The 14,384-nt window shown below is 34.1% G+C and overlaps 1 protein-coding gene across 1 annotated transcript; it reads left to right on the top strand.

The window, feature by feature from the left end:
• The first annotated feature begins 84 nt into the window (after positions 1–84).
• On the top strand, positions 85–14,059 carry LOC135839975 (fatty acid synthase-like). Its single transcript, XM_065356261.1, has 35 exons — positions 85–442; positions 652–807; positions 939–1,109; positions 1,292–1,492; positions 1,591–1,832; positions 1,934–2,164; positions 2,913–3,013; positions 3,154–3,250; positions 3,331–3,468; positions 3,565–3,795; positions 3,874–4,063; positions 4,137–4,366; positions 4,453–4,760; positions 4,830–4,974; positions 7,570–7,686; positions 7,778–7,886; positions 7,960–8,232; positions 8,332–8,496; positions 8,603–8,766; positions 8,941–9,099; positions 9,270–9,506; positions 9,648–9,814; positions 9,943–10,125; positions 10,208–10,274; positions 10,362–10,538; positions 10,823–11,011; positions 11,092–11,293; positions 11,622–11,808; positions 11,898–12,013; positions 12,166–12,425; positions 12,510–12,762; positions 12,843–13,126; positions 13,221–13,454; positions 13,554–13,778; positions 13,856–14,059. The coding sequence occupies exons 1-35, from the start codon at positions 280–282 to the stop codon at positions 13,973–13,975; spliced, it is 6,492 nt and encodes a 2,163-aa protein (XP_065212333.1). The 5' UTR covers positions 85–279; the 3' UTR covers positions 13,976–14,059.
• Positions 14,060–14,384: the final 325 nt, after the last annotated feature.

Here is a 14,384-nt window from a genome sequence, read left to right on the forward strand (position 1 = left end):
AATATTCATTTAGAAAATTTTTATTTCTAGGAATTTGCATTCATTTTCTTATCGAGTTTGTGGTTTTCTCATTATTCCCACCAGTGCAGTTTGATTGCAATATTGTTCAAATACTTGTACTTGCCAGTTTTTTTGTTTTTTTTTCCCTCTAAAAAATGTTTCTTTTGTGAAAAGTTCATCATCAATTTTTATTTCAAAATATGTGGATTTGATAGAATCATTACCTACGTTATACGTAAATTACTTAAAGAAGCGTAAAAAAAAATTAAATAAAACAATATGGAAAGTAATATCGATGATAAATTCGAAACGGTCATATCTGGTGTTTCGGGTAGATTTCCAAACTGTGAAAGTGTTCCAGAATTCCAGACTCAGCTGTATGCTGGGAAATCATTCATGTCTTTGCAGCACAACAAATGGCCAGTCAATTATAGATACCAATGTGAGTAAATTTGTGTAGAATGAGAATGACTAGGTACCTTGGAAGTGGGTTAAAAACTACAGAAGGGGTAAACATCTCGGTTTAAGATCATTTTTTAACAATTATAGGCACTCGCTGTGAAATCATTATTTTGAATTTATTATAAATGGTGGTCTATACTATGCATTAAATACCGGGATTACTTATGTATCGAGATCTGTATGTTTTAGATACCGATACGGTACTTCCATCGGCCACCGGGAAATTCAAATATGTCAAAGAATTCGATCCGGTTGTTTTCAAAGTGAATAATGCTGTAGCCGAATGCACTGATATAATCAATCGTAAAGTCTTGGAGCCGAGTTTTGAAGCTATTATGGATGCTGGTAATTCTGTCGATTTTCAAATACTTATAATTATCTGCTTGAATCTAAAAAAAAAAAAAAAAAAAAATGGTAGGTACCTACCTGCATTGATATGGTGCCAGTAAGTAATATTTTCTTGTGTTTTTCCTCAGGTATAAATCCTTACGATTTAAATGGCAGACATATCGCAGTTTATATGGCATTTGATCACAGTGATTGTGACGCAAATGCAGTTACTGTTGTGGGTGAAGGTCGTCTTTGGGTGCTTGGTTCAAGTAAAACAATGATGTCAAATAGAGTTTCATTTGCACTGAATTTGACTGGTAACCTTTTCCAACTATTTATCAAAGGCGGTTTTTTTTCAACTTTGTAAATTTATTGAGACTTTACGAATTTCTTTACCAAATCTAGAGATACCTATTTAAACTAAAATAGACGTGTTTTAATCGTTGAATTCTGGAGATGAATGTTGCAATCATGCTCAAAACATCATTTTTCGTTGCAGGACCAAGTTTTACCTTCTGTAATGACCTTTTTGGTAATCTAACTGCTCTTCACGAAGCCTACAAAAATGTATCCGAAGGTCATGTAGAAGCGGCCATTGTTGGAGTGGCTGCAGCCATGCAGCATCCTATCTTTGGTGTAATTTTATCCCGGATGAATGTGCTAAATATGGATGCTGTAACTCGAGTATTTGATAAAAATAGTGAGTTCTTTTTGGGAAAAAATAGTTTATTACTACTCTTTGAAATTCTCTTACCCCAGTTTGAAAATACTGACCTAATATGTATTAATATTATGAAGCCGATGGTTATGGAAGAAGTGATTCCTTGGTAGTTCTGTTCATACAAAGAGCCAGTGACGCTAAACGAATGTACGCTTCGATTGATTTCACTGGGTATACGTACTTCGGTTCGAACCCTAGTTCATTTTTGAATTTCGATGAAGAGTTGCTGAAGAACTCTATTACTCACTTGTATAAAGAAAAAGATTACGACCATGTTAGAGATTTGACCTTCATAGAAATGAGTGCCTGTGGTCTTAAAGTGAGCATTAAGCTAGATACCCACCTATTGAGAATTTTTAATAGTATCAACAAAATAGGTATCTATCTATTAATTTCGCCTTATTTTCTTATCATTTACAGAATTATGACAAAACTGAATCAAATTTCATTGCTGATACCATAGGCAGAAATAGAAACACTCCTTTGTTAGTCGGCTCAGTAAAGAGTAACATCGGTAATTCTGATGGTGCAGCGCCTTACGTCAGTTTGATCAAAGCTTTGTTCGCTTTAGAGTCCGGTATTATTGCTCCAAACCAAAATCTTGAAGAAATAAACGACGAGATCAGAGCATTTACTGAAAATAAATTGAAGGTAAGCAGCCCACTTGACAATAGATTCGCCGCCCGAAAAAGCCGGTGAAAAAGCCGGCCCAAAAATGACAGTAAATTTGCCGGTAAAAAAACGCCAGCCAAAAGCGGCTGTTTAAAGTGGCTGATTAATTCATTAAAACGCCGAAAAATCTACCAAGCTACAAAAAATTTCTAGCCCAAGGTAGGATCGAACCCGCGACTCCTGCGTGGAAGTCCAGAGCGCTCACCATTCAGCTATCACAGCAACAATAAAATCTTCGTTTTCAAGTGGTATACATGTACCGCACTTCGTACTTTCCTTTAAATTTTTTGAAAATGAGTTCTGAACACAGGTTGCGCATGTGCATTGTAATCGGCAAATCAACAAAATAAAAAACTGCTGCTTAAAACGCCGGCTCAAAAGCCGCTGTTTTTCTAAAAGTGGCGGAAAGCGGCTGATTTAAATGGCTGATTTTATAAACTAGCCGCTTCTAGCTGGCGTTTTTTCACCGGCAAATTTACTGTCATTTTTGAGCGCCTTTCAAGTGGCAGATTTACAAAAATCAGCCGGCGTTTCGGCTTAAAGCGGCGAATCTATTGTCAAGTGGGAGGTGAAGTAGATAAAAACGAGGGAGTAGATAGGTACCTCTACAAATTAGTGAAAATTGAAGGAGGGATTCCAGGTTCCTGTCCCAACTGATCCTGATTGAAAACAGCAGAAAGGGGCGTCCCTTGTTTTTATTCTTATGATAAAAAATGTATTTCTACAGGTGGTAACGAAACCTTCTAAACTATCGAGCAATACAATAATGGTCAATTCAGTTGGAATTGGAGGCGCTCTCAGTCAAGTTATATTGAGACAAAATCCCAAGTATGTACCTAAATTTTTTCTATTTTTAAAGATAGGTACCTACTTATTAGGTACATTATTTCAATTCTTTCTTCCTCTGAACTCGTCGAATATTATCCACTAAATCGCGTTTTTGAATATATTTCTTTTCACAATTATAGGAAAAGTACTCGTACACCAGTTACTACAGGTGTCCTTCCAAGACTGGTTTTGGCTTGTGCACGTACCGAAGATGGCATCTTGAATACTCTTAAAAAAGTACGTGGATGCGTGCACTACTGGAATTGGTATTCTTAAATGACATCAAAGCCTTACTTTTTTATCATTATTAATTTTAGTTTGAAACGATGCTTTTCAACGCCGAATACATTTCATTGGTAAACGATGCATTTGGTACGGATATGCCATATCATGTGTTTCGAGGATACACTATCGTTTCACCCGAAACCAGTTATGAAAGAAAGAGTTCGTCTGATGTATGTAAAATTGTTATTTCTCGTACCTACTCGTATCACGTAATTTGAAGTAATGAATAGGTACCTATAACGTTTAACCAATAATTGTCAATGCAGACTAAAGGAAACAAAAATCGTCCTATTTGGTTTCTATTCTCTGGAATGGGCTCACAGTGGAACACTATGGGTAAAGGACTTCTAGATTTACCCATTATCGCAGAAGTGGTAGAAAAATGCCATAGAGTTTTGCAACCTCGAGGAGTTGATATATATCATATTTTGACCACCGAAGATCCTACCGTATTTGACAATATAATGCATTCTTTTGTTGGAATCATCACAATCCAAGTGAGTTAAACTGATATACCTTAGTTTCCTATAATTTTTGTATTCCCATAGGTAACTGCTTTTTTAAAAATTCTTCAGATAGCTCTTGTCGAAGTTCTTAAAGCATTGGGAATCAAACCAGATGGTATTATCGGACATTCGGTGGGTGAGAATGCCTGTGCTTATGCAGATGGATGCTTGACCTTGGAACAAGCTGTATTGTCATCATATGCTCGAGGAATGGCGTCCATAGAAACGAAAACAATACGAGGAATGATGGCTGCAGTTGGTATGTTCAACGACATTTATCTACTTCATAAACTTCATTTGAGTAGCTCTACGTTGACTGTGTTATTCTACAGGGAAAGGATACAATCAAATAAAAAATGACCTACCTGAAAGCATCGAAGTAGCTTGTCATAATTCAGCCACAAGTTGTACGTTAAGTGGGCCCACCGATGACGTTGAGAAATACGTGAAGCAACTCCAAGACCAAAAAATTTTTGCCAAAGCTGTCAACGTCGCCAATATAGCTTATCACTCCAAACATATTGCTCCTGCTGCTCCAAATCTTTTATCTCGTTTACGAGAGGTCCCTTGAATTATGATTACCTATCATTCATAAAATCGTTTTATCATTTGTAATTTTTCTAAACTTGATATGATTTCTCTTCTTAGATAATTCCTGAACCAATAAAACGTTCATCGAAGTGGATTAGTACATCGGCTCCAGAGGCAGATTGGCATAAGCCATTGGCTCAGTATTGTTCAGCGGAATACCTAACTAATAATTTATTGAACAGCGTTTTGTTCGAAGAAGGCAGTAAGCACATACCTTCTGAAGCTTTGGTTATCGAAATAGCTCCCCATGGATTACTGCAGGCCATTATGAAACGATCTTTACCTGAAACATGTGCCAATGTTCCTCTAACAAGGAGAAATGACGAAGGGAAAAATCTAGGAAATCTTTTAAACGCTATTGGAAGGTATAAATTTTTTTTATTAAAAAAAATATATAATATATTCTGATTGTACATGTGTATTTTTTCTTACAGATTATATATCGCGGGATGTAATCTAAATGTGAATGCTTTATATCCTTCTATCAAGTATCCTGTTTCTAGGGAAACTCCTTCAGTAGCTCCTTTAGCCAATTGGCAACATACTATACTAGATGCTGGAGTATACTTTTTTGATCCAGTAGGTACCTAAATTACTTCAGGTGACGCGGTAGCGGTGCCCCCCGCCCTCCCAGGTTTCAAGCGCATAATGAAACGCGTTCAACCATAGACGGCGCACCGCCACACGGAGTTATATTCTGTAACTATTTCGTAATGCAATTTCCCGGAGTTTCAAACGCAATTTTCTCAAAAACTATGCGTTTATTCAAAAAACGCATACATACTTTTTTTCTTATTTTTCAAAGACCTTTCAGAATATATAAGAATGATTTTTGTACGATAAAAATTCGCGAAGTTTCAAGTACCCTGGTTTTTTTTTTGTAATTTTGGTGAAATTGTTCTTCAAGTTCCACTCAAAGTTAGAAGGATTGACCGAACCGATTTTAATGAAATTTGGAATATAGCTTTGATTTGTTATCCATTACTGACTAAGGGTATAAAATTGTGAATTTTTTGAAGATTGACCCTGCACCCCCCCCCCTTTTTGGGCCCCAAAAATTTTCAAAATTGACCCAAAATATCAAAAGGCACTTCTCCACCACAAACTTGATGTTCATGCAAAAATTGAACTTTGTAGCCCAATTACATCAAGCTTGAGTGGAGTCTAAAGATGCTGAAAAATGACAAATTTTGAATAAACGAGCATTATATTTATCCAAAGTATAATCAAACCAAAGCTGGGATGGATGTAGGTACATCAAAAGGCACATCTACAATGTTCAAAGTAAGTACATTTGAACAAAATTTCAGCGTGATTTGTGCCCTATTCGAGGCTGTAGCTTTGTCTAAAGAAACAGTTAATTTGTAATACCTACTAATTTTCGCCATTATTGATTCTTTAGACAAAGCTACAGCTTCGAATACGGCACGAATTACGTTGAAATTTTGTTCAAATATACTTTGAACATCGTAGAAGTGCCTTTTAATATTTTCAAATTAATGTGAGCTTTAATTTATGTGCAATAATTATTATTATTGCACATACAACACGTTCAATATCAAAAATGTCTGTTTTTAAAGCACAACACGTGTTGCTGTTACAATGTGAGCTTTGTATGTAGTTGAAATGCGCTATGTGCTAAGCAGCCCAAGTGGCTGCTTGGTTTAAGCTGCGGCTCGCCATGCAGAAGGCTTGGGTTCGAACCCCATCCGATTCTAAATTTTTTTAAATTTTTCAAGTTGATTTTTTCAAAGCAATTTTCATTTTAAATGTTTAATTTCTAAAAATAAATTGCGAAATCAAAAAAATACAACTCATCACAAAACAACGTTGTTTTTCACTTCTTAAAATGAAAATTTTCTTTTGCCCTAGCTTGGCTTGGGCCTCTTGTGGTTTTTTTTCAAAGTGCACATTGAAAAAATTCCATTACTTAAATTTTTTTTAAACTCGTACATATTTAATACAAATAAGATAGGTAGATACACTTTTCACCAGAAAAATATTGTTTTTTTTTACTTCTTGAAATAACGTTTTGGCGGTTTTGCACTTTTGCCCTCACTTTGCTCAGGTTTTTTTGACTTTAATTTTCAAAAAAAATTTTAAAAACTTTACATTTAAATTCCAAAATTTTGAAGCCAAAAAAATGAACAAATTTCTGAAAAACACATCGTTTTTCACCTCTTGTATTTTTGAACGTTTTTTCACTCCCTTCACTCAGCCATTTTTTTATCCATTTCCTAAACTAAAAAATTCCATTTTGAAACTTCAAAAAATTCAAAAAGGAAAATAACAATTTTTTAACAGGTATTATATAGGTAGGTAATTATCAATTAGTGAACTTGTCATTTCATCTCTCATTTCATTTTAAAAATTTGTATTCTCTATTCATCATTTTATTTGACAAAATTGAAATTTTTTCTTTTACTGGTCGGCGAATTTTTGGTGGTCACCTCCCCCCTCCCTTCCATCACCCTTGAAAACCCACTGGTTTTATTCCAGTCAGTTAAATGAAAAATGTCCGGTAATCTTTCCACTATATCTGCATGCTACTGCCTACAATGCTATTTTTCATTCATCAGATTAATCACTTCATCACAACATACATAGAAAAAAAATACTGATATCCTCCAAAAAAACTCTTCAAAAAAGAATTACACCCCGCCCTCTCCACGATTCCTAATGAACTAGAGGTAAAAATATTTCAGTAAAAAAATGTTGTGATATAATGGTGGAATCCGCCCCTGATAAAAAATACCTACCACTTCACCAGATGGTATGAGACAAACTATGAAACAGTTAATGAGCCAAAAATTTGGGGCGGACAGATCCCTCAAATAAGTTTGATAATGTAACTTGACTCTGGAGTCTGGTAGATTTGTCAGCCCCCAAATTTTTGGCTCATTAACTGTTTCATAGTTTGTCTCATACCATGTGGTGAAGTGGTAGGTATTTTTTATCAGGGGCGGATTCCACCATTATATCATAACATTTTTTTACTGAAATATTTTTACCTCTAGTTCATTAGGAATCGTGGAGAGGGCGGGGTGTAATTCTTTTTTGAAGAGTTTTTTTGGAGTACTTATTTCGATATCACTTATTATAAGTACCTACAAGGTTAAAAATGTGATGAAAGGACTTTCGCTGAACCTTATAATTTTCATTGCAACTTTTCAGGTTGGAAGTCACAGTGGAGATCCTATAATAGTTCGGGCCAACGATGATTCGCCTTATTACTATTTGAAGGATCATCAAATCAATAATCACATCATGTTACCTGCATCTTTCTATTTGGTAGGTATTAAAGATATTCGAATGTTTTGCATCTCTGCAGAATTATTCATCGGAAGTGTAAATTCATGAATGATTTTTAATTTTCTTTCAGTACCTTACCTGGTGGGTGTTCTCCATCATAAAAAATATTACACTTGGTTCATTTCCGATTATTTTCGAAGATATAGAAGTATTCAAAAATTTGACCATATCATCAAGCAGTAAATTGATACTAATTACGTGTCCTTCTAATCGTTCGCATGACACGTTCTCAAACGATTTAATTGATTACAGAACCTCGAAAGTTCACTGTTTTTATTCAAAAAGGAAGTGGAAAATTTGAAATTTTGAAATACAATGAGTCAAACTCGAGTAAAACGACAAAAATAATGACTGGAGTACTTCATCAAGCTGATCCCACTTCAAAAAATATTGTAGATGATCAAAACTTTCACGATATCAAGCACACTATTTCAGATGACGAATTCTATAATGTTTTCAAAAATGTAGGATATGAACTGAACGATTCATTCCGTAGCTTGGAGGTATTGAAATACAAGAATAACGGTTAGTAGGAGTATCTAGGAACCTACTTTTAGTTCTAATTTCGTCCCTCTTGTGCATTTACTGTTAGTAACTATTTGGTTTCATATTATATTTTCATAGATTATTACGCGAAGATAAAGTGGCAAAAAAATTGGGTAACGTTTTTAGATGCATTGCTAAAATTTGACATGTTTTCTGAAATTAAAAATGAAACCGACCTGTTGTATACCCAAAAGATTAGAAGACTGGAGATTTCTGCTGAGGAAATTTCATCTATACAAGAAGGTACATCCATCTATTAATCCACCAATTTAATCTACGCAGTAGGGAGGTATTGCATGCATAATAATTGCGAACATCTGACGTACCTACTGAATCATTTTTTTTTCAGGAACAATGTTGTTATGTCATAAACAACGCAGTACAAATATATTAACTTGCCCTGGTCTGGTGATGCACTCAGTCAAACACCAACAGTTCGAGCAAAAAAAGCTAAACGTAGACATCAAATTGGAAAAATTACGATTTGTTCCCCATATGAATCCAAAATGTCAGGTGCGTATTTCAGATTAATCAAGGTTATAATCAGTCATTTACGTTTATGGAAAGGTGGCTCAAATAATTGTTATAGGAACCCTGAGCTAGAATATATTTTTATACATTTTCCTGTCAACAAATTGTCTAAAAATTCAAAAACTATACAAGTACATATTTTTTCGTATGTCACAGAGTGCTGAAGAATTGTGTAAATTATGTTTGGAAATAGCTGCTGATAATTTTGGCGTCATGTCCCAGAAACGTGATACAAAGTTGAAAATCATTATGGAAAATAATTTGGGATGTGCTACTTTATTGAAACATGTTGTGAGAAACTCTGATACGTTGAAGGTTTGTATTTATTTGAACTTGGAACACCATTCAATTACGTAGATAGGTTTAGGTACATATTTACATACATATACCTGCTGCCTATTTATCACGTAATTAATTTACTGAGTACATTTGATTAATTTTATTTACCTATTTATTTACTGATTGATGAACGGTTTTTTTTTCAGACAAAGGTACTTTTCTATGAACAGAAGCAAGCGTTATTAAATAAATACTCCACCAGGGATGAATTCTTTATGCTCGTCAGTAATCAGCTTTGCGATGTTGGAAAATATTCAGCTGATGCTTTCTTTGTAGTTACTTCAAATTTTGAGGACAAAACTTTACCACCAAAAACTGATGATGTTTTTGAACAACTCGTAGGACAGAAATTCGACGATAAAACATTTTATCTGTTTAAAAAGGTGATTCAACTTATTATTCCTAATCAATTAATCAATAGTAATAGGTAGATACTATGATGATTTGATTTTATTGTAATTTTTTTTTACATAAGTATGTAATTTTTTTTAAAGAGGCCAATATAGGTATTCTGTTCATTTTAGAAATCTTTATTGAATGATAAACGCATTCAAATTACAAATGGAAATGGACCAACTGAATATTTTCCAGAAAGCAGCAAATCTGAGCTCTTGGTCGTTGTCAAACAGAACACGGATTCGACTGATTTATCGAATATGCTTGACGATCACAAAAAACCTTCGGATCCGAGGTAGGTAACTTTCTTTTTCAGAAACCATGGAGTAGCTGAAGAAAATGATGGAATCTTGATAGAAAAAAATATAATTACTTACATAATATCAACTGGGTCCCTAATTCAAGTTGTATTGATTGAAACAGGTACTTGTTCGTTATGGATAAAGATACGCCGAGTGAATCAGTTCTAAAAAGTGAACTCACTCGAGATTCTTCGATATCAGTGCTTCAAAATGGAGAATGGGGTTCGTATCGAAATATCTCAGAAAATCAATCAAAACTGGAAGAAAGTTCGAAAAATATCGCTGACATTCCTGGAGATATTCAGTGAGTTCGAAGTTGTAAAAAAACCACAACTCGTATTTTGAAAGCTCGATATGTGATCTCAAAATATTTATTATGTTGTCAGGATGGAATCGGTGTATTTGCAATATCTTGGCTGTGATAGAGAAATCGAACAATCTGAAGATAATAAAGTACCTACCTATACAATAAACTCACCATAAAAAAATTGCATTAATTCTGGCATTTTACCTATTTGATTATTAAAACTATCGTTTCAGATTAGGAATTATGGAATTGAATACTCCGCAGTTCAAGATACTGGTGAAAGAGTAATGGGTTTGGCTGTGGTCAATTCCGATGATCCTATATCCAAACCTGATTCTATTCTGAAATGGACACTGCCGGATGATTGGAGCCTGGAAGATGCTGCCACTGTACCGTTTATTTATACACAAGTAAAGCAGTATAAAAAATATTTATCTTATACGTATAATGATGTTCCAGTATCTATAGGTACCAGTAGTGAATAAGCGTAATAAAATACTCCCCTTACCTACATAAAAAAAACAAAAAATTATTAAAATTCCTACGTACTTCAGCTCCTTTTACCAGAAAGTTAGGCAAACTATTTAGTGTGCATGCATATATTTGCATGTACGTTTACTCATGCACAGGGTTGAAAGGTATCTTACAAGTGAATTTATAATTTCCATCATTTTTATTTTTTCACATCTTACAGGCTTATTACATTCTGGATGCGCCAGTGATTCGAGGCAAACAGTACCTGAGCTCAGTTTTGATCAATGTCAGTGACGAAGGACCTTTTTGTGAAGCTTGCATCTCGATTTCTCTAAGTAGGAAGCACACAGTCTACGTCAGTGTGTCCAGTGACGAAGAAGCTGATTTAATAAAGAAAAAATTCCCGCATGTAAGAGTATAATTTGACATTCATGATCAATGTAAAAATATGCAGGTGCCCATTCTGTATTATATTAATATTTTTTACAGCTTGACGAAAAACGAATATTCAATTTGGAAAAGTGCTCGTTTCAAGCCGAAATATTAAAAATGACCAAAGGTGTCGGAGTAAGCCTAGTTGTGAATTGTTTGCCCGGAATTGAAAGTATCCAAGAGTCCTTGAATTGCACCAATGATCTAGGTTATTTTGTGCAAATTGGTAAAACAAATGGATGGGAATCACAACGGCTAGGTACATTCCATAAAATCAAATCTTATCACAATCACTAAAAGCATTTCACAAGGTTTTTTTTTTGTTTGTCATCAAATGAATCTATTCACTAGGGTAGATCGAAAAACATAATGTCGGACGATGTTGACCAAAGACCTTTATTTTGAGTTGAATGTTACTTAGAAATCCCTTCCAGGGGTACCTCTTGAGCTTAACTAAAGTTTGGTAAGTTTCAGTTCAAAATGAAGGTCATTGCCAAACTCAGTTGCAATCTTCCGCAATCCACGTGTTAATCATAGGTAATAGATGAGCAATACAATTTATTAATAATAATAACGACGATTTTCAGAATTATATCCATTTTTGAAAGCTCTTTCGTTTATCATGATTCCGAATAAAATATTGAAACTGCTGGCCAGACTGTCGAAAAACGAAAAACAAAACTTGAGAGCTTTAGTAGAAGATGGGATCAAAAATGGCGTCGTGGTACCATTCAAAAGTAATGTTCAAATTCAAGGAATGTCTGAAAATAACCAGTGAGAATTTTTTAAATCAGAATTGTTGATGAGCTTCAATTTAATTAATAATGAATGATTACCCATTCATTTTTTTCTGTTATTTACAGTTTTTCAAAAAAAGATCACATTAAAACCATTTTCAAGTGGTTACCAAATAGTGAATTATGCCGAAATGTAAATCAAAAGATACGCTTCGATAATAATCATTCCTATATTATTCTTGGTGCGTAATCATTCTTTTTTATGGTTGAACTTCTAAAGTTCTGAGCCTGAAGCAGAACTTTACAAAAACTCAAAAATCGATTTAAGAGCCGAAGCGTTTATTAAAACTTCGGGAACATTTTTTTTCAAAATAATCATTAAAGTTCTTTGCAGGAGGCGAAAAAAAGAACCATGCGTGGTTCGAATTACTGGAATGGTTGGTGAGCAAAGGTGCTCGAAAATTCATTGCTACTGTTGATAACTTCTTCGTGGGACCATACATATCTCATAAATATAATCGATTGTTAAATCAAAAAAAAGCTACAATCACACTGAGTTCATCCCAAAAAACGGAATCCCTTCAAGATGCAGAAGCTCTGGTGCAAGATGCTAATAAAATGGCCCCTTTGGAAGCTGTATTCTTCGCATCAGTGGTAAATCGATGAGATTTTTCATACCTACTAATCTACTTTATAAAACAAGACGAAAACTAATTCGTAGTAAAATCGTATTTGAAGGAATCAATTGGCAAAAAAGCCCATTATATGGACTTGGCAACTCGAAAACTCAACCCAAATATTCATCTCGTGAGTATATTCTCCGGCGGTCTTAAAGAATGTGAATCAAGACGATTTGCAGGATCACCCGCAGTTGTATTTCATGGCAATAGATCATCCCATAAATTATCTGCTGTTTTACCTCTCATCGACGACGTTCTGTCGCAATTCGACAATAGCAATTCACCTACTCTTTACCGTTTCAAAAATACAGGTTCGAATAGTGCGATTATATTCGAGTACTCAAATATATTTTTATTCTGAATGTTTCAACTTATGATTTTTAACTTTCAGAAAACAAAACTGTCGAATCAGCTTTGAGGAAATATCTACCTCACGATATTAGTATATTAGAGGATATTGCTGATGATTTATCGGATAAATTGGAATTCGTCGAAGTTACCACAAAAACGCCTCGTTATTCGAGCCTAAAAGACTGCTTCCCAATTTTTATAATTTCCACTCTCGGCCCTAAACCATTGAAAAGTTTGCTGTCAAACCTTATGAGCCCAGCTTTTTGCTCCAACATTGGAACGAGTAAATTTTCCCTAAAAGAATCAGCATCAAAGTTATACGAAGTAAGAACTTTTCATCTTATATGGACTGAGCTCTCTGAAGCCACCTACTTAATCATATTAAAATTATTTTATTAAATTTTCTTGGAATTTTTAGTCTCTGAATAGCATCCAAAGTAAAGCAGGAGTTACTCTCTTATCGGAAACGTGGGCTACTCCGATAGCTTTCGAATTGATAAAACTATTGGACGAGGATAAAAGAAAATATCGACTATTCACCTTGGAAGGTAATCCGCTCACTTGGAAGGATCGTATTAGAAGCCTCGGTCCATTGCATTCGAGTCAATTTGAAAATAATCTAATCGCTGAATTATTTAATATTAATCCCGAAGTGAGAACTTTAAAAGCAATGATTTATTAGCAGATACCAATGTTTTTTTAGGTCTACCTATCATGTATTATTACCAATAATTTATTATTAATTTTTCAGATCCGTTTGGATACTTTACTAGGAGTGAACAAACCATTACCTCAAAAAATATCAGATTATTTGTACAGCCAAAATTATCCATCCGTTAATATTTTCAGTATTTTAAAAATACTTGAATCCATTCAGTTTGGATTAGAAATGATTTCCAAATATGAATACAATGACGAATTTATCAAAAACACCATCTCTTTGCTACAAAATCCAAACGAAAATGAACCATTGCGGGTAAGTTTTGAAAAAAATTTAAAATGCTCTTAAAATGAGACGAGAAACAGCTTACCTAAAATTTTTCTCATTTTTAGATTTCTGTCACGAGTGAAGTGTTTGTTTATGAAGAAGAAAATTATCAGAAATTTTTAAGCAGTTATGAAGTTTCGAAGAAAATAAATGGCGATATTCTGTACACTATATGGTATGACTGAGAAGCAAACTATTTGTTAGTAGATGAATGATTCGTTGAATAATGTATGTACCAATAAACGATGTTATTTTCATGTTATGTAAAATATTATTTATATTTATTTTCGTCTGCTATGAATTAGCGTTTGTCTGTTGATTTTGATATTGAGAAAAAAAATTGCCATAAATTTTCTCTGGTAAGGATAGTGATAGTGAAGAGTGAGTTTTAATCCATTGCAATTGAAATATTTTGATTTTCAATAAATAGGTAGTCAGGTAAGTATGAGTGCAGTATTAATTTTTCTGGGAAAATCGATTGAAAAAAAGTAGGAACTGTATAACACAAATTGCTCTATTAAAAACAAAGATTTTTTATCACGAAAAATTATTTATAAAATTTCAAAATTGGTGGATTTGAAAAAAGCGAGTCAG

This window comes from Planococcus citri, chromosome 3 (genome assembly GCF_950023065.1).
Source record: "Planococcus citri chromosome 3, ihPlaCitr1.1, whole genome shotgun sequence".
In the NCBI taxonomy this organism is placed as follows: Eukaryota; Metazoa; Arthropoda; class Insecta; order Hemiptera; family Pseudococcidae; genus Planococcus; species Planococcus citri.

What these genes read in the sequence shown, in the direction of transcription:
- LOC135839975 (XM_065356261.1), top strand. Translation starts at nt 280, where the DNA reads ATGGAAAGTAATATCGATGATAAATTCGAAACGGTCATATCTGGTGTT. An exon ending in CTTTTAAACGCTATTGGAAG is followed by an intron (nt 4,761 to 4,829) that starts GTATAAATTTTT and finishes TTTTTCTTACAG; the next exon opens with ATTATATATCGCGGGATGTA. An exon ending in GAGTATACTTTTTTGATCCA is followed by an intron (nt 4,975 to 7,569) that starts GTAGGTACCTAA and finishes GCAACTTTTCAG; the next exon opens with GTTGGAAGTCACAGTGGAGA.